General features: G+C 45.2%; 1 protein-coding gene across 1 annotated transcript in view; it reads left to right on the top strand.

The window, feature by feature from the left end:
• Window positions 1–2,968: 2,968 nt before the first annotated feature.
• ADCY8 (adenylate cyclase 8) overlaps window positions 2,969–25,826 on the top strand; it is a 242,886-nt gene continuing 220,028 nt past the window's right edge. The window contains exons 1-2 of the mRNA XM_018558861.1: window positions 2,969–2,997; window positions 19,603–20,568. Of these exons, the coding sequence (XP_018414363.1) occupies window positions 19,648–20,568 (921 nt within the window). The 5' untranslated portion in view covers window positions 2,969–2,997; window positions 19,603–19,647. The remainder of the gene's footprint in view (window positions 2,998–19,602; window positions 20,569–25,826) is intronic.

Here is a 25,826-nt window from a genome sequence, read left to right on the forward strand (position 1 = left end):
GACCGGGGTGTGTAACTGTGTGATACTGAACGGAAAGAAAGGGAGGGAAGGAGCGCAACTAACTGGCGCAGACTTTGTGGAGGTGGATAGACCAGGGCAAAACAGTGCATCAGGTGGTAGACAACAAATTCCATTATACATCTGCTTCTGGGAGTCGTGGCTGTCTTGCAATACCTCATGGGACTTTTAGTCTCAGAACATCTGGAGTGCGAAGATTGCCTATTCTTGCTCTAGAATAATTAGGCTACAAGGGCGCCCCTAGCCTTTTCGTCACCTGAGGCGGGAGGGGTTGGGTTAGGTGTTGCTGGTGGTTGTGCATGCTATAAGGGGTGGGGGCTGGAGGCAGGGGTGTGGCCTCTGCAATATCTGGCAATCAGCGATGTCACTGGCGGCCAGAAGCTACATGGGGTGCTAGCTAGAGCATCCCACTCAGCTCCTGGCAGCCAGTGACATTACTGTTTGCCAGGAGCTGGGCAGGATGCCAACCAGAACGTCCCAGGTTGCTAACAGCTGGGTGGGGAGATGTGTGTGGCCCTTACACACCTCCCTGCCCAGCTCTTAGCAACCTAGGATGCTGTGCCTGGAAAGGGGGTGGCAGGCACATAGTGCAGAGTGGCATGCCATGCCACTCTGCCTGCAGGCAACAACCTCAAGCCGACTCATTATAGGGACAGTCCTATTATGCAATGTTTGTACTACACACCCGTGGTATTGGATGCACATGGTTGATGGGGCATAAAGGAATGATTTGCATGGCTCCGCCCACTGTCCTAAAGTGAGGAGTAATTATCTTATTTTTGGGATATGGGATGGAAGAGACACTTGAATACCTTCTGATCTAGGAAGGCTTTACTGTGCTATGCACAGATTCATCTGGAAGGCTTTGTGATTCCTTTGGTCCCTTCTCGCCATAACCTGTATGGTTATATCGTCTCATTTATTTTCAAATGGGAAATACAGAGATGCATTGAATTTACATCGGCTTGGAGTTCAGCCTTAAATGATCAATGACACATTGCGCAAACCTCTTGAAACCTGTTAAAGATTGATTTAAACAGTTGAGAAAACATTGTAAGTGAGCAAAGCACTTTTACACCAAGGTCATAGGCAGCTGTGGCAAGGTGGCAAACCCTCCCTATGGAAGGCAGAGCTTCTCCGACACAAAGCAATATCCATGAAAATGTAAATCTGGAGCTGTGAAGTGGATGTGAGAATCCAGTGTTCATTCCAAGATTCTATTCACACATCAAAACACAGAAAACAACTTCACATTCTAAGACATATGGAAGTTTATATATAGAAGTGCCAATATTTAATACAATGTTGAAAGCTTGTATGAGCGATGGCAAGTTATGCATATGCCAGAGCCCTCTTCACCGCGCACTGTTTTGTGAGTAATACAAGTTTATCTGAGAAATCTGCAACAACAACCTTTTTCCTTTTAGACTGTACACCAGGGGTAGGCATAGGGTTGCCACATTTTCTTCAAGTGAAATCTGAACACTAGCGCCACACACAGCAATTTTGTTTTTTTTTGAGAATATAGAGGAGAGAGCGAGGAGAGGCAGCCAGAAAAGGGAGTAAGGAGACCAGCTATAGAGGACTACAAATCCCTGCAATATATTATCCAGCAATACAAAATAATATGAATCTACATACTCTGTGTTGTTCTGGGTTGGCATCCTCATGTCTCCAGGTGAGCTGTACGACTCTCAAAAGGGCTGTGCGACACTCAGGAGGGATATGTGACACTCAGGAGGGATATGTGACACTCAGGAGGGCTGTGCGACTCTTAGGGCTCTCTGGGGTATAGTGTCTCACCAAGGATCGTAGGCAGGCAGAACGGTGTCAGGGAGGCAGAGGAGGAGAAGGTGGAGAAGAAGCAATCACAGATGTGGCTTCCGAGGTCGTCAGCAAGCGCGAACTCGGGCAGCCGCATTGTCCAGAAACCCGGATCTTACTCTGAGCTGTGCGGCTGCTCGAGATCGCAGGTGCCAAGGACCTTTTGCAGACAGCGATTGCAGACAGCAATTGCCGCGTGGCCCCATTGATTTAAATGGGGTACATTTGCGACGCAATCGCAGAAAAAAGGTACATGTTCCTTATTTTGTGATACACGTGCAACTGTTTTAGTCATGTTGGGCTGCACAGGCAGAATCGAGCCGGCAAACCGCACGTTCTGTCCGGCGCAACTGGGGTGCCGTTAGAAAAAAAGGGCACTGCCAGCGCGATTATCGGTGTTGGGCGACTGGGTGACCGATTGCCACGCGGTCACGGATCGCTAAGGTGTCAAGCTGGCCTTATTAATTTATTTATTTTGAACCTTTTAATCTGGGCTCCCAACTGTCGCTCATTTAGAGGGACTGTCACTCTTTTGGAACGAAACGCGTCAAGGAATATCTGTCTTCGCCGCTTACAGCCGACATCCTTTTAAACGATTTTAAGCTTGATTATATAATTTATCTTGTAAGTGCAATCTACTTATTTTTCAAGAAAAGAAATAAACCTTTTTAAATTACTACACTTAGAAGGTCCTGCCTTCTTTTTTCGTTTTCCCCTGGGAGCTTTTTTCTACAGGTCTTTGCCGCCAGTCGGGCGGCGAGTCTTTAGGAAACCCGTCATAGGAGAAAAACAGATCTGGAGAGAAAAGAGTGTGCCGGATCACTATAACCACAGTCTTGTTCGAGAATCTCTGGACCATTGGGTGGTCTGATATGGATCCCCGTGAATATTCCTGAGGAACCCTCAGTTGAACGAATAAACTTTCCACTCAGACATTACGGAAATAAGGAAAGTAATTACTGTTTTTTGCAAACCGCAATTTCTCTGAAATGACTGTTTAGGATATTTGGATTTGAGCCTATTAACCCTGTAGTTCCCGTTTTGAGAGGAACTAACACGCACTGGGCTGCACTTTATTATTTTTTTATATTTTTATTTATTTTTTATTTTATTTTTTATATTTATATTTATTTTATTTTTATTTTTATTTTTTCGTTTTCGTTTTTATTACGTATCACTTGTTGTTTAACTATTTACTGGATTTTATATATAGGTGCTTTTATTCACTGTTTTCTCACATATTATTGCTTTATGATTATGCCTTTACGGATGTTTTCAATATAACTGATTTGTTTAGCCAGTTAAAACCCACGACACACATACAATACACTCGAGTACCACCGGGTTGAGTTCTGCATCTTCAAACATTAGTTCACTATCACTAGTGGAGACATCTACTTTATATTTAAAATTTATTTTGTTATCTGAAGGTGATCTCCCCCTTTGGGTTTTGAGAGAGCACTTTCACATCCATTCACAACTAGACCGAGCGCAACTTATTTGCCCCCTTGTCCCTATTTCTTCCTCAGTTGTCCCTCTGTTTTGTATGATGTACAGATATCTATAAACAAAAAAATATTATTTAACTATCAAGTGTTCAACTGCACTAAACCTTTGAACTAGCCTTTAATTTATTTTTTATTTTTATTTTGAAAAGCTAAAATAAAAATAAAAGTAGTGATGGATAAAAATAAAAAAATGTTTTTGGGTTAACCCATTTTTTTGTGCATACTGCATTACTGGAGGCATGGCGCCACCTTTGGCATCAATGGCAAAGCGCCATTGGTCCAAGCTGTCCAATCAAAGAAAAAAAAACCCCACTGAGGCCATTGCTCTCGATGCCTCAGCAGTGATGAGCAAGTAAGGGACCTGGAGGCTCCTCCCTTCCTCCTTCACACTAGCTTGGGGACCCGGTTGGGCACGCCAGGCTTTGGCAAGTTGGGGGGAGGGTGGGACATGCTGGGGGTGAGGCTGGGGAATGCCTCACCAGGAACCACGGGTACCGCAAGTCACTTATACATTGTATGTTCTCAACAGTTTTTACTCTCTTGTTTTATTTTTATTTTCTTCTTTTCATTTACTCCCCTTACACATGACCCCCATTTGCATGTACTTCTCCAGCATTCTATATATAAAAAACACTAAATCGCAGGAATTCTAAGAGGCTTTCTTAGAATCCATTGCATCATTACATAAAATGTAGCTGGAATAACATAAACCAATAATAAATTTATATTCTGTGTACCAAGCCCACGTACTTCACAGCACTTTACAGACATTCATTTTCATTGTTGTCTCCAAAGTAGTTCAAACTCTTCAGCATGTCTGTGGTAACAATAGGAAAAAAGAGAACTCCATATAAAAATAACAAGATAAAATGGGATAAACAGCCCATTAAAAGATAAAATAACAACAGCAATATTCACCATCATTGCAGAGATTTTCTCTGCAAGTACTTGTTTTTTGCCACTAGATATTGTCAGTTTGATGGCCAGTATCATTCTACCTAATTCCACTGAGCCCAGGTCATCCTGGACCCACCCCTAGCCTGTGACTGGAGAGTGAAAGGAGAAGAAACATAGTGATGAGCTTGTTTCTCTGTCAGTCTGCTCCCACCTACTATGAGCATAATTCTTGTAAGCATATGAACTGATTGGCAGAGTGTGCTGCCTCTCCCTCTCACATCCCAGCCTTGTGTTTTTTGCTTCTGCGTTTGTGCGCACTTTCACACTTGCAAATGCGGAGCAAAAAAGTGCGTCCTGCTGGCCGCATTTGCGGTGCCATTAGAAATAAATGGCACCGCAAACATGTTGCGCGTTTTGCCGTATTTCTGCAAACTTGCACCGAGCAGGCATGAAAACACGCCTTTTTGACACACGTTTATGGAATGTGCAGGTGTGAATGAGACCTAGAGGAAACTGCAAGAGACAGATACCATATAAAATGCAGGTACACTGCTTGCATTTAAAAATACATTTAACACTTTTACTGACACGGACATATTACAATTACAGTGAAACAGAATTGCTTCCAGCAGGCAAGCCCATTGGTTGGTAAACTCATGATCACTTGAGTGACCATCCAGTTATAGCAGAATGGTCCACTAGACTCTGCTGATTAATGAATAGCTGTAATCAGTGGCTGACAAGCTGCTGATTGCAGCCATTCATTAAAAAAAAATGTCCCCATTACCAACATCGCCGCCCCACCACTCATTAGATCCTCCCCGTTGTGTGGCAGCACTCTGCTCCCCTCCTGCCAGGGCGGTTCCTATAATGAGACAGCCTGAGGCGGTTGCCTCAAATTGCATCTCTTTGGGTCATGTGGGGGCCCACCTGCCGACCCCCTTTCTGGCCAGAGTGTCCCAGGTTAAGAGCTTAGCAACCTCTTATGCTCTAGCCGGCGTCCGGCCCAGCTCCTGGCAACCAGTGATGTCAGTAAGGTGGGTGGGACGCCAGACAGAGCCAAAGTCAGAGGTAGTGCGCCAGCATGTACTAAGTAATGTATGACTAGGGCCCAGTTTGTGGGATTAAATGCGTTAGATTTGTTTGTTGGCGGCTTTTATGTCTTTTCGCAAATAAACTATTGAATGGACGGACCCCCTTATGAGTGCTGGTTTTTACCTAATGTGTGAGCACCTCCCTCACAGTATCATACAACACCAATACCCCCCAATCCCCACCAGGTAAGGTGCACCACCACCAGCACCCATCACTGACATCGCCACCCCCCCCCAACCTTCCCTAAAATAACTATCTATTCACCCACCCACCCTCCTATTCTGACTCCGATTGTTGTATTAGCGATGTAGCCCTTGCTGAGACCTCTGTGCCTGGCCTGTATAAGCAGATATAATCACTGCGGACAATCCTTATCAGATAGCTGAACTCACCAAATACCTTTTCCATCCACAAAGGTGCTTTATTCTGTACATCAGGTTACAGCAGACATCAGGATACAGCAGATTAATGAATTGGCAGTATTTAAGGCGGTCAAAGATGATAATGTTTCCAAGCATGCAATACAGATTAACAATAAGTCCTGTTACAAGAATCCATGACACAGGAAATGACTATTGAAGAAGAAGGGCATGTATCATAGATGGCACCACTAGATGGCAGAATATGAACTTAGCCATACAATATCAATGAGAAAATGGCTTAATGAAAATAACTATATAAATTCTCATTTAACATTAATGTGAATATTAACCATGGCTATGGATTGTCATATTCTATGCACCATTGTGGCAGCACAGGCAGCGATAAGTCTAGGGACACCCCTGGTCTCTTGCGCTCTGGTTCCCACTGCTCTCCCCCCACTAGTACTGGCAGGGATAGTGGGTTGTAGAGTTGCGAGCACACCGTGGGAAGAGTCAGATGTCTGATGGTACTGAGCACTCCTATGTTCAATTACAAGAGAAGGGATTGGAAACATGAATGACACATTTACTATCTCCTCCATGTGTAAATGAACAACCACTGCCATTGGTTGTAATTGACCACCCACCACCCTGACGTCAGTGACATCCCATCAGAGGCTGTGAACATGCTGTGCTGTGCAGAAAAAGCCATCTGCATGCTTAGATTCCTAAAGGTACAGGGTTTTGAGCTGATCTGAGGTTTGAAGGTGCATGCTTTGGGTCTGAGGTCTGAAGATTATGCATTAGAACTAATCTGCAGTCTGAAATGCATGCATTGGGGCTGATCTGAGCTCTAAAGTGCATGCATTGGGGCTGAGCTGAGATATGAAGTGCATGCACAGGGGCTGATCTGAGGTGTGAAGTGCATGCACTGGGGCTGATCTGCGGTATGAAGTGCATGCACTGGGGCTGGTCTGAGATATGAAGTGCATGCATTGGGGCTGGTCTGAGATATGAAGTGCATGTACTGGAGCTGATCTGAGGTATAAAGTGCATGCATTGGAGCTGATCTGCGGTATGAAGTGCATGCGTTTGGGTCTGATCTGAGGCATGAAGTGCATGCACTGCTTTGTCTGTGCACCAGTTAATCAGTTAAAGGAGAACTATGGGGTCAGTGTTTTTCCCCATAGTTCTCCTTAGGGTAACGGGAGGACACAAACTAGCGTCCTCCCGTCACCCTAGGCTCAGTATACCGCGAGCTACAGCTCGCGGTATACTGAGACGCCGCAGCCGGAGCGGATCGCGACTTAGATGACGGGATCCGCCCAGCTGCGTGAGTGACAGCTGGCCCTGCCTATCTAGAGGCAGAGCCAGCTGTACCCGCCCCTCCCCCGTTCGTTCCACCAGTCAGCGCTGGCAGATCGGAGCGGGGAGAGGGGAATCCAGCCCTCCCCCTGCCACGGCAGAGATCCGTGACAGAATCGAGAGGTGAGCGAACCTGGTATGTGTTCGTTCACCTCCCGATCTACTGAGCCGACCTGTGACAGTCTCATTGTCACAGGTCGGCTAGAACTATGAGGTGAGTGGAAATCACTCATCTCATAGTTCTCCTTTAAATGGTTTTTGCACTCATAGATGTGGCGCTATTGACAAGTTAAACTCAATCATTATTATATAAGAAAGAATAAGTTTAAAGCTGAAAAAGGAAAATCAAGTTTTTCACTTGCAGCAGTGAGTCCCCCTCCCCAGTAGGTCCCCCTCTTCACTGCAAGAGTTGCTTGTTTTGACTAGGGAGGATGAATAAGGTGAGAAACCTACCTTATTTCTGAGTCACCCGACAGCCAGTGATCTCTTCAGGTGTCTTAAGGTGCCCATACTCTTTACAACCCTCGCAAGACTTTTGTCTTGCAAGGGTTGTAAAGTAATTAAAAAAACGTACGATCTGCCCATCTTGGACAGGCAGATCGTACCTGCGATCATCGCAAGTACTCCCCGCTGAGGGGAGGGCTTGCCGATAATTGCAATGCTGAGCGGGCAGTGTGCGCGTACGAGAATCGTGCAGTGTATGGGCACCTTAATGCTCCTCAGTTTTAGGCAAGCCCTCGGTGTCCTCCTAGAGACCTAGACAATGCAGGACTGCTGGTCCTGTATTGTCTAGGATGACATCAGAAAGCTGCAACCCGAGGCATGGTTGCATGAAGGGAAGGAAGCCTGCAGGTGCAAGGACTAAGCTGAATATATCGCCTCATTCATCATCCACTGGCCTAGGCAAACAAACAAGTAACCATTGAAGCAGGGAGGGGGATACTCCATAGTTCAGCTTTAACTTTCCATTAGCAGTATGACTTTAAGAGCAAAAAAAAAACCTGTCTACAACACACTGTTGTTCGCTGGTATGCCAGTTGCCTAATTAGGGTTGCCACCTTTTCTTCAAGCCAAACCCGAACACTGTAGCACCTCGCGGCAATTTTTTTGTAAAGTATACACGACGCATATATTTGGAGTTAATCACAACTTGCCAGTGTGCCACAGGTCCCCAGATATATACTATATAAAGCAATATCCATATACTTTGCCGCACTCATTACCCGATATCCCAAAAGTAACGGGTGCTCGTAATGACTGCGGATGGCGCCGCTCACAACAGAACTCCAATACAGATGTCACAAGCTGCAGCCTCGATGACAGCTGATCACGCGACGGTGACAGCTGATCGGCCGTCGCCGACACTTTATCCACTGCCGCCGCTGACACCTCATCGCCGTCCGCCGCCGCTCACAGTCACCGTCCGCCGCCACTCACAGCCAGCTGTCAGGTGAGCAAGTCTGCGGCTTGAATCCTGAGCCAGGGTCTGCAAAATGAGTGTACCTGGGCACAGGATTCCAAAACCGGACTGTCCGGGTCATTCCCGTACGGGTGGCAACCCTATGCCAAATGCTTATGAACATGACACTAATGTTGAAAAAGTTGCTGACCCTTGCTTTAGATACACTTTAAGCATATCAGATCTAATGAGTCATCACAACAGTGACTCATCCCAGGTTTCTATCAGATAAAACTTCAAACCTGACCGACAGTGCCTTAGGGAACCCTTTGTGATGTATTCACTATGTACAATATTTGTAAAGGAAAAGAAATGATATATATATACTGCTACTACTGTGCACTTACACATACAATCACGTGAACACGTATGTGCACCCGATGTGAAATTGCTGACTTTGTTAACATATTTGAACTGGAAACATTAGGGAAGCCGAGTGAATAACCCAGCAGAAGCGAAGTGAGCCGAACGCTGTTCCGCTTTTCACTTCTGGCTTGTACGGCTGATTTCAGCTGTACATTGGCTAAAATTAGCCGTACATCGGTTGCACTTCGGTCAGCCGAACATGCTCTGCATGTTCAGCTGAGACGAAATGCAGAAGAAGTTCAACTCAGCCGATCCAACATCTGGATCAGCTGAGCCGAAGCTCTGGCAGCTCACTTGCTGCCGTTTGTCCTTATTCCTCATACGGGCCAAAAGGCAGTAAGTGAATAGCCAAACGCCGCTGAGCGGCATTCTGCTCGGCTATTCTGCTTAGTATTTCTGAGGTACCGAGCAGAATAGAAAATAAGTGAAATGAATAAAAAAAATACGTTGAAAAATTATTTTAACCACTTCAAGACCAGGTGTTAAACCCCCTTCCTGGCCAGGCCATTTTTCAGTATTCAGCGCTGCAGTACTTTGATTGACATTTATTCCGTCATGCAAAGCTGCACTGAAATGAATTTTATACCATTTTTTGGGGACAGATAGAGCTTTCTTATGGTGGTATTTAATCACCACTGGGGGTTTTATATTTTACTATATTAAGGGGAAATTATTGAAAATTTTGGGGGAAAAAAGTTTTTTTTTCATTATATTAGGAAACATTTATTGTTACCCATATTTTTGGTAAAATATAAAAGACGGGGTCACGTCGGGTAAATAGACACTAAACATGTGAAGCTTTAAAATTGCGCGCACCCGCGAAATTGCAAAAAACTATCATACCCAAAATTGACCATAGGCGACGCTTTAAAAGCTTTTACAGCTCATCAGTTTAGTGTTATCAGTGATTGATGGCCCTACAATTATTGCTCTCACTGCGACGTTCGTGACAATATGTAACATGTGTGGCATAATGGGCAAAATCGTCGTTTTCGCACGTATGCGCACCCGACGCCTGTTTGCATGCGTGTATGTATTTTTAAAAAAAAATTAATTATTTTTTATTTGTAACTTTACATTTTGGGGGGGGACTAAATTTTTTTTTTTCCTATTTTTTTTCCCCACTTAACTTTATTGCTATCACGTGGGGGGGCTAAGAAAACCTGCTTATGTGATAGAATAATATGTGACAGGTCCTCTTTATGGAGACATCAGGGGTCTCCAAGACCCCTAATGTCACCTAGGAACCCCCTGAAGAAGCTGATGAAGCAGAGATCTGCTCCATCAGCTTCTCTCCAGCATCTGAAGCTGGAGAGTGACACAAGAATGTGGAGATCACGGCTGGCTCCGTCCAGCTGTCATTTGCATGGATATCAGTCGGTTTTGGCCGACCTTTCTCCACGCTTCGGCTGTCACTTCGGCTCAGTCGAGCTGAAGCATATGCCTTCGGCTCGGCTGAGCCGCTCAGGCTGCCTTTGGCATACATATATGTGAGCAAACCACCGATATCTAGGATCTGGTATCATGTGCAGTGTCTTAATGCCAAGCTCTAAAGAGTCCTTTAAGGTTCTCAGAAAGATGGGTGTGGCTGCCTATGAGTCTGGCAAGAGATATGAAAAGATCACCAGATTATTTCAAATCAATCATTCTACCTTAAAGAAAAAAACCTACAAGGTGTAAAGATTAAAAACGATTAGATCTGCTCGGCCCAGCAAAGTCAGACTAAGAGCTGACCATTTGATGCCAAGCCATTAAATTCCATTGCGGGATCTGCAGGAAAACCTTGTAACAATTGGTGTCAAAGTGCATCCATCTACAAGCAGAAAGAGATTGCACCAATTTAACCTGCATGGGATGTGTGCTGGATAAAAACCCTTTGCTGTCCATTAGAGCAAGACCACAATGAACTAATTAACAAAGACCAGGCCTACTGGAACAATGTGCTGTGGACTGATGAATCGAAGATAGAGTTGCTTGCCCACAATAACAGTAGACATGTTAGACGCAAATCAAAGAAATCAACATTATTATTATACAGGATTTATAGAGCGCCAACAGTTTGCACAGCGCTTTACAATATATGGAAGACATAACAATCACAATACAAATCAAGACAAGATGGAAAGGAGGGCCCTGCCCCTGAGAGCTTGCAATCTAAAAGGGAGGGGGCAAGTGATACATGAGGAAGTAGCTGTGTGGGGATGAATTGTTTGAGAAAGTGATAGTTCAGTGATTAAGTTGAGGCAGGATATGCTTCCCTGAAGAGATGAGTCTTCAGGGATCGCCTTCAGGTAGACAGAGTAGGAGATAGACAGACAGGTTAGGGTAGGGAGTACCAAAGAATGGGAGAGACTAGAGAAGTCCTGGAGTTAACCCTAACCTTAAGGCGAGTATGGGAGGAGTTGATGAGGGAGCTGGAGAGCAGGAGGTCTTGGGAGTAGCAGAGGGGACAGTTAGGGTGATACTTTGGGATGAGGTTGGAGACAGCCGGGGGAGATGAAGCGTGGTGTAAATGCTTTGCTTTGGCTGCTGGACTGACTAGACAGCATATATCACTGAGTCAACTATAAATTCTGCATCATCAAAGTGTGCTTGAGGAGAATTTGAGGCCATCTGTCCAAAAGTTGAACCAGAAATTAATCTTTCAACACAATGATCCAAGGTGAGCTAGCAAAGCCAAAAAAATGGGGGTCCTGGACTGACTTAGCCAGAGCCTTGATTTGATTCCCATTGAAATGCTGTGTTGGGATTTGAAAAGGGCAGTTATTGTAAGGAAACCCACAAACATAGTTACATAGTATTTGAGGTTGAATAAAGACACAGGTCCATCAAGCTCAACCTATTGCATGTATGTATCTGATTCTGCATGTGTATGCGTATGTATGAGTCCCTGTGCGATCTTTTTTTTTTTTTTAAGAGTACCTGTACCCCTGTATGTTATGGTCTCTGAGGATGAGGAAATTGTCCAAATGCTTTTTTAATCATTCCACACTCTTAGCTGATACCATGGCTTGTGGCAGCGAGTTCCAGACCCTAACTGCTCTAAATGAGATGAAGCCCCCCTACGTCCTTGTGGTTAAATCTTTTCTCCACCAATTTTAGGTGGTGGCCTCTAGTCTTTGTTATGGGGTGTACCGTAAAAAGTTTATTGCTGATGTTGCTATCACCATTGACCATCTTGTACATCAAAATCATGTCCCCCCTTAATCTCCTCACTTCCAGCGTTAACAAGTTTAAATTTAGTAACCTTGTCTCATAGCTTTGGTCCTCCATCCCCTTAATTAGTTTGGTTGCCCTTCTCTGGACTCTTTCCAGCTCCAGGACATCCTTTCTGTGGATTGGTGACCAAAACTGGACAGCGTACTCTAGATGAGGACGAACCAGTGCTCTGTAAAGTGGCAAAATTAGAACTTAAAGGAGAACTATGGGGTTAAGGCTTTTCCGCATAGTTCTCCTTAGGGTGACGGGAGGACACAAACTAGCATCCTCCCGTCACCTTAAGCTCAGTATACCGTGAGCTACAGCTTGCGGTATACTGAGACGCCGCAGCTGAAGCGGATCCCGACAATTATGTCTGGATCCGCCCAGCTGCGTGAGTGACAGCTGGCTCTGCCTATCCAGAGGCAGAGCCAGCTGTACCCACCCCCTCCCCCGTCCGATCCGGCGCTGGCAGGTCAGAGCCTGGAAGGGGGAATCCAGCCCCTCCCCTGTCACGGCAGAGAGCCGTGACAGGATCGAGAGGTGAGCGAATGCCGGTATGTGTTCGCTCACCTCCCGATCTACTGAGCTGACCTGTGACAGTCTCATTGTCACAGGTCAGCTAGAACTATGAGGTGAGTGAAAAGCCCTCACCTCATAGTTCTCCTTTAAAGGAGAATTATGAGGTGAGGGCTTTTCACTCAGCCTCATAATCTGAGCCAACCTGTGACAATGATCTGTCACATGTTGGCTCAGTAGATCGGGAAGTGAGCGAACACATACCGGCGTTCGCTCACCTCTAAATCCCCTCTCCAATTCTCCAGCGCTGACTGGTGGAACGGGCGGGGGAGGGAGCGGGTACAGCTGCAGCTCGCAGTATACTGAGCTTTGGGTAACGGGAGGACACTAGTTTGTGTCCTCCGTTACCCTTCGGAGAACTATGGCGAAAAGCCCTGACCCCATAGTTCTCCTTTAATGCATTTTGCATGGTGGACTGGTCAAAATTTTCACCAAGTCAATACCAGAGACTGGTAGGCTACTACACAAAACACCTTCTGTTATAGGGGACAATGGCAGCTTCTGAGGCCGAGGGTGTACTTAGGTCTTTCCCCAGCACACTATCACATCTAATAATTTTTTTTCTCAAATAAATGATTGATCAATTTTCCTTGTGTTTTCATTCAAGAATATCACCTTAACCTGTAGACACTCATTGACTGAAGAGCTATCGTGTACCTGTTCAAACATGTTGGAAAAGCCAACAATTTCCAAGGGGGGTGGGGTGGGCGCTTACTGTGATGGTACCACTGCTTGTTGAGTTTTTAAACATACTGCATGCTGTAGTTTGAATGCAGCACTGGCAACAAAGCGTTCAACGGTGTGCATCAATGCCGGCTCACCTGTGTTTTTCAATGGAAGAACCCTGAAATATTTCCTGCTTGTAAACTACTGACCTAAGGTATCCTTGGAAACAACAAAAAATTTAACACAATAAAATCCATATGACGGAAACCTATAAAATATGTGCATTTTTAAAGATAGGGGCGAATGAGTCTCTGAACACACTGTTCAATCCGTTGGTGCTATTTAATATAAATATTAATGGGTGGCAATGGCGGGAGGTTGTGATATTTATGTAGATTGCTGTGTGTGTTGCGGGTTATGCAATGGGAGGTTTGCATGTGTAATGGGTAGACATTGTACTGTGTAAAGGCGGAGATGGAATGTGTGCTAGATTGTGTATGCACAGTAGTGATAAGCCTACAGCTATGTAGTGCATATTGCATGCAATGTATGAGCAGCTGTGGTATATATGTAGCTATATACTGCCCCTTTTCCCTATCAAAATACAGATAATCCTTGTGCTCCAGGCATTCCTCATGTGTGCTCATATACATTAGGCTACTGGTTATACATTGCATATGTGTGCTGACATTATTCAGGGGGATGTTTACTATGCTTAGTATACTGGGTATGTAGAAAAAAATACTATAATATACACTGAGTGGTCAGATTATTATGACCACCCCATCCCCTAGCAGCATACCCATAATTGTATAACCCATTTGTGTATTTTTTATTCCAAAGTGCATTACTTTGCATTTATAAACATTAAACATCATCTGCCACATTAATGCCCACTCCCCTATTTTATCCAGGTCCTCCTGTAATGTTATAATGTCTAAGTCCGTGTCTATTACCCTCCCTATTTTGGTGTCATACGCAAACACGGAAATATCGCTGTTAACACCCTACAGGTTCCTCAATGTGCCCCCCTCCCTGCCAACCCCCCCAATGGAGAATGTCAACCAGATGGCGGGGGTGGCAGGGTTACTTTACATTTTTTTTATTGTTTTTTTATTTTTTACTTATCACTTTTTAATTTTTTACATTTTTATTTATCTTTATCATCTTTTACTTTTTTTATAATGTTTTTATCTTATTTTTTAAATTTGTTTCTTATGATTTTTTACTTTTTAATCCCCATTTTATTTGAATAATTATTATTACTTATTTTTATCTTATTTTTTTAAATTATTGGACCTGCAGTGTTATTACAAGTGATCTTGGCGACATCGCCGAGATTACTCGTAAACGAACGAGCGGCTTCCCCGTTCTACATTTGGCCCTGCTTGCCTGAGGCAGGGCTAAATGTAGAAAAACAACTACCCGCCCGGTGCCCGGAACTGCACATCCCAGGCATCGTGGGATTCTACATCCTTGCCGCCCCTCTGCTCCCTGCCGCCCCGAGGCCGGGCCTAGGTGGCCTTGTGGGAAAAAGGCCCTGAGTGTAAGTAGTTATGTACAAGACATTTCTATACATACTGTATGTAGCATATTTTGATTGCCCTATGTACAGAGATAGTGAACAGCTGATCATTGCACCTTTTACAAAGCAGAACTCCAGGCAATAACAAGATGAAAATCAATAGTTCACTAAAAGATAAAATAACAGAACCAGTGTTTGCTGCAATATTCACCTTCAATCCAGAGCTGTCCCATGCAAGTGACATGGGAGTGAGCGAGCTTGGAGCGGTGACTACTTTACAACACCACAAGGACCATGGGGAACAAAAGTAGCCACCCTCCAGAAGGAAGGACAGTGTCAGCACCAATTCAGAGATGATTGGAGGATCTACAGCCGAGTGATACACAAATAAGATACATTTTTGTTAATAGTTATGGTACATTTTTGAAGATTTGACTCGAGTTTAGTAATTTGTGTCCATCCTTGTTTACTCTATATAGAATAAAAATCAAACTTTGCTTTTGATTCAATGGAGTATTTTGAATAATAAATCAAAATGGAGTGGACAAAAATGTCCCTTCCTGGATTTAGCTTAGCAAAGAGGTCAGAGCCTTCCATTGGATAATTACCACAGTTTAAGCAATGTTATGTGCCCAAAAAATGAGGTCAGCTGCACCCTGAATATACTGAATGTTCAGGTTTTTCCATCAATGGATTTTCTCTTCCCTGATAGCACATTGGCGTAACAATCGCCATAGCGAACCAGGCGGCCGCTATGGGGCCCGGGCACAGGGGGGCATCCCTCTGATGCCGTGTGGGCCGCTATGGCATGTAAGGGTGCTGGCTGTCACTGACGCAGCTCAGCAGCCACGTTTCCCCGCACAGCCGCTGCGGAGCTATGTCAGTGACAGCCAGCAGCTACGGCAGAAAAAGCCAGCATTCACAGTGAAGGAGGAGGCGGGGCCCGCCTAAGAGCAGCCCCCCCTCCTCTTACATCACTGGCCAGAGACCTAAGAGCAGGTGTGGCCAGTGATGTAAGAGGAGGAGGGGCCCGTCGATAGAAGTGGACACTCCCCTCCGGGTGTCACCCAGCCTCGGGACCCCCCTGCTCGGATGCTTTTAGCTTGGTGTTTTGGGTTGTTAACCTGTTGGAGGACTCGTGACCTCCGACTGAGACAGAGTTTTCTGGCACTGCGCAGAACTTTTCACTCTAGAATCCTTGGTAGTCTAGATTTCATTGTGCCAGGTGCACCAAAGCAGACCCAAAACATAACCTGCCTCCTTCATGTTTCACAGTAGGTATGGCATTTTTTTTTTTTTAAAGCTTCATTTTTTTCATCTGTTGACATAGAGCCGATGTGACTTGCCAAAAAGCTCCAGCTTGGTCTTATCTACCCAAAGGACATTCTGCCGGAAGCATTGTGGCTTGTCAATATGCATTTGAGCAAATTCCAGTATAGCTTTTTTATGTTTTTCTTTCAACAGTGGAGTCCTCCTGGATCTTCTTCCTTTGAGCCCACCCTCAAAAAGTGATGGATGGTGTGATCACACACTGATATGCCTTGACCTTAAAGTTCAGCTTGGATCCCTTTGTATTTCTTGGCTCATTGTCTACATTGACATTCTCCTTTTGGAGCCATTATCCTCCTCCGGCCATGTCCAGGAAAGTTGGCTATACTACCATTGACCTTAGGTATTCCTAAATATTTGCAACTGTAGTCACAGGAACATTAAGCGGCCTGGAGATGGTCCTCTAGCTTTTACCTTTGGCATGTTGGGCTATACTATCATTTTCTTTTTGACCTCCTCAGGCAATTCTTTCCTTTGCTTTCTCTGGTCCATGTTCAGGTTGGTGCACACAATGATACCAAACAGCAGGGGGACTTCAGTAACAGTGATGACTTTTCTCCATTTAAATGGAGTGACTGATCACAAGATTGAAGAGACGCGTGGTACTAATTACAGAAAACAGTTACCTCTAAATATCAATGTGATCCAAGTATTTATAGGGGTGCCAACAATTCTGTCCAGGCCATTTGTAGAGGTTTACACTGGTAGGTACACACTCTGCAGTGCCCATCCATTGAAGCTAAGCACACAGACCCAGTACACATTGATCAGTGCCTATCCATGTGTTCCATATATACTGACATGTGTTCAGCACTGGTACACAGTGTGCAGTGCCAATCCATAGGTGCAATACGTACTATGTATACCCCATCCATTGGTAGAATCCACATGGTCCTGTGTCCAGTACTTGTACACACTTTGCAGGGTCCATACATTGGTGCACAATTTTCATACTTTTTTGCCATGTACTGCCCTGTGTCTAAGCCTGGAAATCACAGTGCCCACCCATCGTACACACAGCCCTGTACATCTGTGTTATGGACAGAGCCCTAGTACACACAAAGTGCCAGCACATCGGTGCCATACACACACAGTTCCTGTACATCTGTGTTATGGACAGAGCCCTAGTACACACACAGTGCCCGCACATCGCACACATACACAGCCCTGCTACACACACAGTGGCTGTACATCGGTGCCATACACACAGTGTGCGCACATTCCCAGATAGCAAGGATAACTTGCCGCAAACTTGTGTCAGGGTTAAATTGTAATTCTTGTTAACTTGCTGCACACATTCCTGGCACGTTGTAGACTTGCAGAACACTCGCAGCACAAGTTCTAGTTGACACTTTTTGAATTTATAGAAAATTTGCTTGGCAAGTCTACAGCAAGAGTCCTGCAGGTCTTAGTAAGAGCTCTGCAAGTGTACAGCACTTTTATTGATCTGGAGACATGTGCAACAAAATTGTGAAGCTTGGCAAGTCTGCAATAGTTCAGTAAGTCATTTTCAAACTTGCAGCTCAATTGCTTGCTATCTGGGTTGGTGCCATACACACAACCCTGGTACACACACAGTTCCTGTACATCGGTGTTATGGACAGAGCCCTAGTACACACACAGTGGCCAAACATCACTCCATACAATGAGTCCAATATGTATGTATATATATATATGCCATGCACACATCCCTGGTACACACACAGTGCCCATATATCTATGCCATACACACAGTGCACAATAAATCTATGCCATACACGCAGCCTGGTAGACACAGTGTCCATATATCTATGCCATTCACACAGCCCTGGTACACACACAGTGCCCATATATATATGCCATGCACAGAGCCCTGGTACACACACAGTGCCCATATATCTATGCCACGCACACAGCCTTAGTACACACAGTGCCCATATATGTATGCCATACACACACACATTGCCCATATATGTATGCCATACACACACACATTGACCATATATCGCTGCCATACACACAGCCCTGGTACACACACAGTGCCCATATAGCTATTAAGGGTCACCATTTGGTAAGGTGGGAACCCAACGTCAACAGCTATGCCATGCACAGAGCCCTGGTACACACACAGTGCCCATATATCTATGCCATGCACACAGCCCTGACACACACAGTGCCCATATATGTATGCCATACACACACATTGCCCATATATCTATGCCATACACACACACACAGTGCCCATATATCGCTGCCATACACACATCCCTGGTACACACACAGTGCCCATATAGCTATGCCATACACACAGCCCTGACACACACAATGTCCGCACATCCCTGGTACACACATCGCGCAGCGCTCCGCTGGCCCCGCGCATTGTCTATGACTATGTGAACCTGCCCGAGTCGGGGAAGGTAATAGACTGGAAGTGTGACGTCAGCGGGTGTCAGCTGACCCGCAGTCCCCGCCCCCCTCCCCGGCAGGTCTTTACTCATGTAATCCCCTCTGTACGGGGCTCTAATGCTCTGCCAGTCTGTATCGGAGAGCCCGCTCCGGGGACGAACTCACACACACACGGCGCTCCGGGCGGATTTAGCGCCATGAAAGTCTCCCAGTCGGAGGGGTGAAGTTGATGTGTGCAGCAGGTCCCATGTCCTGGCTCGGGTCCCCCCGGAGGAGCTCAGCAGCAGCAGCATCCTCCTCATCATCCCTGCACGGGAAGAAGTTCGATGCATCCACATGCAGGATGGAACTAAAACGATCGCTCTGATGTCTCCGGAGTTTCGCTATGCATCGCACCTTTCTACATAGAGCCCCGACCTTAAGCCTCTGACAGCCTGACCTCCTTCCCACCACTGCCCTGTGGCCAACTTTGCCAAGCACTGGCATGCACCAACATTGGCATCTGCAGATCCCCCACTTGCACCTACTGCCCCCCATCACCTGCTCCTTCCTAATGACCTTAGCAAAGACCTTGATGACTCCTCTTTCTTCTATTCTTTTTTGTGCTGCAGGTGAGATGCATGCGGCATCCTGCAGCGTGCGGTCCATTTAGTCGTTGAGCCCACGGACTGCTCTTAGACCACCTTTGCCCCGTCCATCCTTCCTAAGGTGCCATGCCTGTGTCTTTCCGAGGTGGGCGTCCCCGTCGGGCTTCCGAGACTGCCCTTCGGAAGGTCTGATGTTGTTTCGGGGGTCCGTCCCGGATGTAGGAACCGGATTCCGGAGATTTCTGACCCCGATCTTTAAACATGAATGGACTTAGTGCCTGCTCTCGAGAGCGTGGTGGGCGGCCAGGTCCCCTCTCTTGCCGTTTGATGTAGGACGCCGCCGCGTCAGGATCATGGATGCCGAGGCGGGATGCCACCTGTTCCGCTGACCGGTGTTTGCCAAAAAGGAGCACCTAGCCGTCTTCTTTTTATTTTTTTTTGGTTTTCGAGCAGCCAATGAGATTGGCTAGTAAAATGACCACAGATGTTTCTCAATAAACTTCAAAGACGAAGACAACACGAGCTGTACAGATCTACCATGGAACTGTCGGAGGTGAGGTGCTCAAGTGCTAATGAGGAACTGTACACCATCAACAAGACCCCGACCATTAACAGCAACACCAGACCCAAGAGATTGCTTTGGCAGACTGCGGTGAGACATATCACCGAACAAAGGTTTATTAACGAACAAAGTAGCGCTAAGACCCTCTCTTCCGATGATTCCTACACGAACAATGCCACCAGGCAGTTTGGAAAGGCGGCCGCTGGGGACAAGCACAACAACGGGGGCACCAAAGTCTTTCCGGAGAGGACCAGTAGTGACCTGGGCTTCCTTCACTTAGACTGTGCCCCCAGCAATTCCGATTTCTTTTTGAACTGGGGCTACACCTACAGGGGGGTCATCTTTCCGACACTGAGGAACTCGTTCAAGTCCAGAGACCTAGAAAGGCTCTATCAGCGCTATTTTCTAGGTCAACGTCGCAAGTCGGAAGTGGTGATGAACATCTTGGATGTGCTGACCAAACTCACCTTACTTATCCTTCATCTCACGTTGGCTTCTGCGCCCATGGACCCGATCAAAGGCATCTTGTTGGGCTTTTTCACTGGAATTGAGGTGGTGATCTGTGCCTTAGTAGTTGTCAGGAAGGACACAACATCTTACACATATCTGCAGTTCAGTGGAGTTGTGACGTGGTTGGCCATGGCGACCCAGATCCTGGCAGCTGGTCTAGGATATGGCCTTCTAGGGGACGGTATTGGCTACGTTCTCTTTACTCTTTTTGCTACCTACAGCATGCTTCCATTATCACTTACCTGGGCTATCTTGGCTGGATTGGTAACTTCCCTTCTACAAATAGTGATGCAGTTGGTAATTCCCAGACTCGCAGTGGCTTCCATAAATCAGGTATGTTGCCTGTTGGGACATGGGTATTTGTGATGTCCGCTTTTGGGCAATCTGAAACATCTGCACAGTCAGTGATTTAATGTGTTCACCTTTGGTAAGGTGCCTTCAGAATTGTGATGGTAGGAGGAAGATCTGCCCAATCAGCTATTTGTGCATGAACATGCATGCTTATGTTGGGCCCTTTGGGAATATCAGCTATTGTGCATGAACCTTCATCCTATCTCATTACTTCCTTTTCCCATGACCAGCTAACCAAGGGGTGCTTGTATAGCTCAACCAGAGGGTACCTACACAAGAGGCATATTACCCATAGATAACCAAAACCATTGTGTGTGTCATGCATTTGGGCACGCCGAAAAGATCTGTAGATTATTGTCAGGAAGAGATAAGGAACGATTCCTCCAATGGCCACGATTATTAAGCATCATTGATGGGTCTTGTCCTTCACTAGGTAAATTTTAGATCCTGCAGAGATTGCACAGTTCCTCTGTGTCTCCCATGTGCAAAATTCAATTACTATTTCCTCTCAGTTCTTCCTCACTTTTTTTTTTTCTTCCCTTTCACACTCAGTGATGAGAACCCTTCCGACAAGGAAGGTGACTTTGCAGTGTCATCAGTCGTCTTGTTAAACATTGAAGTGTGTGTTTAATCCAACACCGCTTAATATAAAGGGCACTTGATCTCTCTTTTGATCTAAGGCGATAAAATCCTTTATCTGAAATTGAATCGAAAGCATAAAAAGTTCTCCTTAGAAAGATACAGATGACATTTTCACAAGATATTGAACCGGCTCTGGTTTGTCCATTGTTCCTAATAATGTAACGTATTAGAGCATCGATAACAATAATCATATAATACAATGTATATGGAACACCCAAGACTAATATTGCGGGTAAGACTGCCAATGTGCTGGGAAATGTATGACACCTAAGACAATGGAACAAGCTTTTGGTTGTACATTAGCTGTGCGTGATTTAGGGTAACACCATTCGGTTGGACAATTGTACTTATGTATAATCTCAACACAAATATAAATGCGTATTTACCCCAGGGAATAGGTGTAGACCTAGGGCTCTCCCCAAAGGGAATACTATTGATGGCTGTTTGGGGTATGTTACCTTCTGCATCTTTGCTATTTTAATTATATTTGAGATATTGAAGAAATCACAATAAATATCTATCAGTTACATTGTTTCCCTTTTATGTGTCTGTTTCTGTCCGGGCCGAGCTTTCTGAATAGGGAATTACCTTCTATTGTACAGTTCAGGATTTTGTTCTTTCGTACTTGTGTTAATTGGAAGGTCAAAGTTCGTTACAAGGTCATCCTCCCTTGATGATCTGGCGGTCTGCTTTCTGCCAACGTAGGGTCGTGGTGGCCCGTTGTGTCTTTTAAACAGGTAGATAACATGGAGACACTATACATTTTTTTGCAGGTATGGGTTCTATCAGCATTGTAAACTCAGATTAAACACGTTCAAAGGAACAAGTGTGTATTTATGGCCATTGAAATGTACAATGCATAATGGTGCTTTAAGGGGGGAAATTAATTTGGGAAAACCTGCTGCTCTTTGGCCAATGAGAAGACCTATTGCTCCGAAAAATATGCATGATGTCTTCTAGAGGAATGGGAGCTGTCCGCAGCTTTTGGTTCTGAATGTTCAGTTTTGTCTTAGAACAATTAAAATAATGGTTCGTTTGGCTCCCTCTACTGGACACTATGGCTCACCACTGCCACACATTTCCTTATAGACATCAGTTTAAAGTAGAACAAAAGGCTATGACAGTATAAAGAAGTACAACATTCAGTTACTATGGGATGCACAAGCCTCATAAAATTGACAAAAATCTTCCTTAACTTTCCCTGATTAAGTCAAATCCTCCTACATCTGTGTCTTACATGCTCCCCCTCCTAGGCACTGCAGCTCACAGGAGGGGGGTTAGCAACAGGTACATTGCCGTCAGAAAGAAGTGGGTGGGACTAGGTGTGGTTAGGTGTTGATTGATAAGCTACAGGCCTGTGATTGATGAGAGACAATGCTGATCGCCACACCCCTGCAACATCTCATCCCACGGTAGCACAAGCAGGCACAGCCTACATGAGGGTGACAACTTTGTTCTGATTTCAGGAGCAGTGGAGCATAGTTGCTACACCTTTACATGAAGGTGCATTAGATGGACAGGCTCAAGTGGTATTTGTAGAACTTTGCATGGGGACTAAGAAAAGTTCAGATGGACTGAGTCAAAACTTCCTTCATTTGTGTTTCACTTGCCTTCTCTCCAAGACACTGCAGCTCACAGTGGGGAAGGGAGGAGGGGGGGGGGGGCCAGCAATAGGTACATTGCCGTCAGAAAGAAGTGGGTGGGACTAAGTGTGGTTAGGTGTTGATTGATAAGCTACAGGCTTGTGAATTATCACAGACAATGCTGATAGCCACACCCCCTGGAACATCTCATCCCACTGTAGCACAAGCAGGCACGGTCAAAATGAGGGTGGCAACTCTGCACTGAATTCAGGAGCAGCGCAGCATAGTTGCTACCCCTTCACAGAAAGCTGCATTAGGCAAACAGGCTCAACAGGTATTTGTGGAACTTTGCAAAGCCTTCATTTGTGTCTCACATGCCTTCCCTCCAAGACATTGCAGCTCACAGTAGGGGGAGAGGTTCAGCAACAGGTACACTGCTGTCAATCCAGAAAGAAGTGGGCGGGACTAGGTGGGGTTAGGTGTTGACTGACCAGATACAGGTTTGAATTATCAGAGACAAAGCTGATAACCACACCCCAGTAACATCTTCTCATCCCACTGTAGCACAGCCTACATGAGAGGGACAACTATGCTCTAAATTCAGGAGCACTGCCATCCCTTCACAGGAAGCTGCTATAGATGGGCAGGCTCAAGAGGTATTTGTGGAAGTTTGTAGGGGGACTAAGAAAAGTGCAGATGGACTTATAATTAAGTGCTGTAGCACATATACAGTGTATATATATATATACATATATATACATATATATATTTTATTTTTTTTCTAAATGGGCGACTGTAGTTTGGTAATCCTATGTTGTTCATTTTTGAATTATTGGATGCATGATGAATGCACAGTTATATTGAATTGGTGTTTATATTGTAGTTTGATTATGACAAAACATCTCCCAGTGCTTTTCAGAATACATAAAGCATCCATATCAGTCTCTGCTCCTAAAAATGCTTACACTGCAATGGCCCTACTATAGACACCAGGTCCAGTCTGGGTGGAAGATAATTATCATGCCAGTATGGTTTTTTGTTTTTTTTTGGTTGGTGGAAAAAGAAGTGTCAGGAGATAACAAAAACAAACACAGGGAGATCATACAATCTTCAATGACAAAGTGTCCCTGTTAGTCACTTAACATTAAACCTCAGCTCTTCAGGGCCACATTGCTTACAGCTAATCAACCATGTTGCATTGGGAACCGAATGATGTGTATGCATTGCCGTGGTCTCAAAAGCAGGACACATTGAACTATCTATTGCAGAGCTGACATTTGGGACTGCGTACGTAACCAATTGTAGTTATCATTTGGCAAACTCAAGATATACACTATATTGCCAAAAGTATTGGGACGCCGGCCTTTACACGCACATGAACTCTAATGGCATCCCAGTCTTAGTCTGCGGGGTTCAATATTGAGTTGGCTCGCCCTTTACAGCTACAACAGCTTGAACTCTTCTGGGAAGGCGTCCACAAGGTTTAGGAGTGTGTCTATGGGAATGTTTGACCATTTGTGAGGTCAGGTACTGATGTTGGATGAGGAGGCCCGGGCTCGCAGTCTCCGCTCTAATTCATCCCAAAGGTGTTCTATCGGGTTGAGGTCAGGACTCTGTGCAGGCCAGTCGAGTTCCTCCACCCCAAACTCACTCATCCATGTCTTTATGGACCTTGCTTTGTGCACTGGTGCACAGTCATGTTGGAACAGGAAGGGGTCATCCCCAAACTGTTCCCACAAAGTTGGGAGCATGACATTGTCCAAAATGTCTTGGTATGCTGATGCCTTAAGAGTTCCCTTCACTGGAACTAAGGGGCCAAGCCCAACCCCTGAAAAACAACCCCAAACCATAATCCCCCCCTCCACCAAACTTTACACTTGGCACAATGCAGTCAGGCAAGTACCGTTCTCCTGGCAACCGCCAAACCCAGACACGTCCATCGGATTGCCAGACAGAGAAGCGTGATTAGTCACTCCAGAGAACACGCCTCCACTTCTCTAGAGTCCAGCGTGGCGGTGTGCTTTACACCACTGCATCCAACGCTTTGCATTGATGTAAGGCTGATGTAAGGCTTGGATGCAGCTGCTCGGCCATGGAAACCCATTCCATGAAGCTCTCTACACACTTTTGTTGTGCCAATCTGAAGGTGACACGAAGTTTGGAGGTCTGTAGCTATTGACTTTGCAGACAGTTGGCGACTTCTGCGCACTGTGCGCTTCAGCATGTACTGACCCCGCTCTGTTCATTTTACGTGGCCTACCACTTCGTAGCTGAGTTGCTGTTGTTCCCGGTTGCTTCCACTTTGTTATAATACCACTAAAAGGTGACTATGGAATATTTAGTAGCAAGGAAATTTCACAGAACACCTGAATCCAATGATTTGGAGGGGCGTCCCAATACTTTTGTCAATATAGTGTACTTCAAATGATAACCATGTAGCAACTCCATAGAGAAACATTGGATGCATGAGGTTTGTTTAGTAAAATAATATATAGAGGACATATGGTTTACACATTGCAGTAACCAGTCAAAAAATACCCTTTAAAGCAGATCTTTGGGAATTTGAAGTGCGGGGTTAACTTCTCGTTTTGGTCTGGGAAGGGGCAATAACAAAACAGCCACATAGCAACTGCAAGTCTCAGCATGCCTTGTGACTACTTCGCAGAATGCTACCCGGCTTTGGCTTAAGCCAACTTTGAGACGTTAATGAGATTAATGTATGCTTGAAGTTTTCCTTCTAGTAGTGCACGAGGAGATTTGATGTATAAACACTCCATCTATCGTAAAACGGTGGATATGATTAAAAGATTTGTACTGGCAAATGACATGCTAAGCATACATGAAGATAATCTGTGACATAATTATATAGTACGGCTCTTCTGCTAAATGTAGGATTAATGGCCGAGAGATTTTCACTGAGAGCTGTCAATGAATGGTTTCAGATCCAAGCACCACTCAGTGCTTGGATCTGAAATCATCATACATTCATATGTGCATCGCTATGAATACATGTAA

The sequence above is a fragment of the Nanorana parkeri genome, unplaced genomic scaffold (assembly GCF_000935625.1).
Source record: "Nanorana parkeri isolate BGI_ZX_2015 unplaced genomic scaffold, ASM93562v1 scaffold15, whole genome shotgun sequence".
In the NCBI taxonomy this organism is placed as follows: Eukaryota; Metazoa; Chordata; class Amphibia; order Anura; family Dicroglossidae; genus Nanorana; species Nanorana parkeri.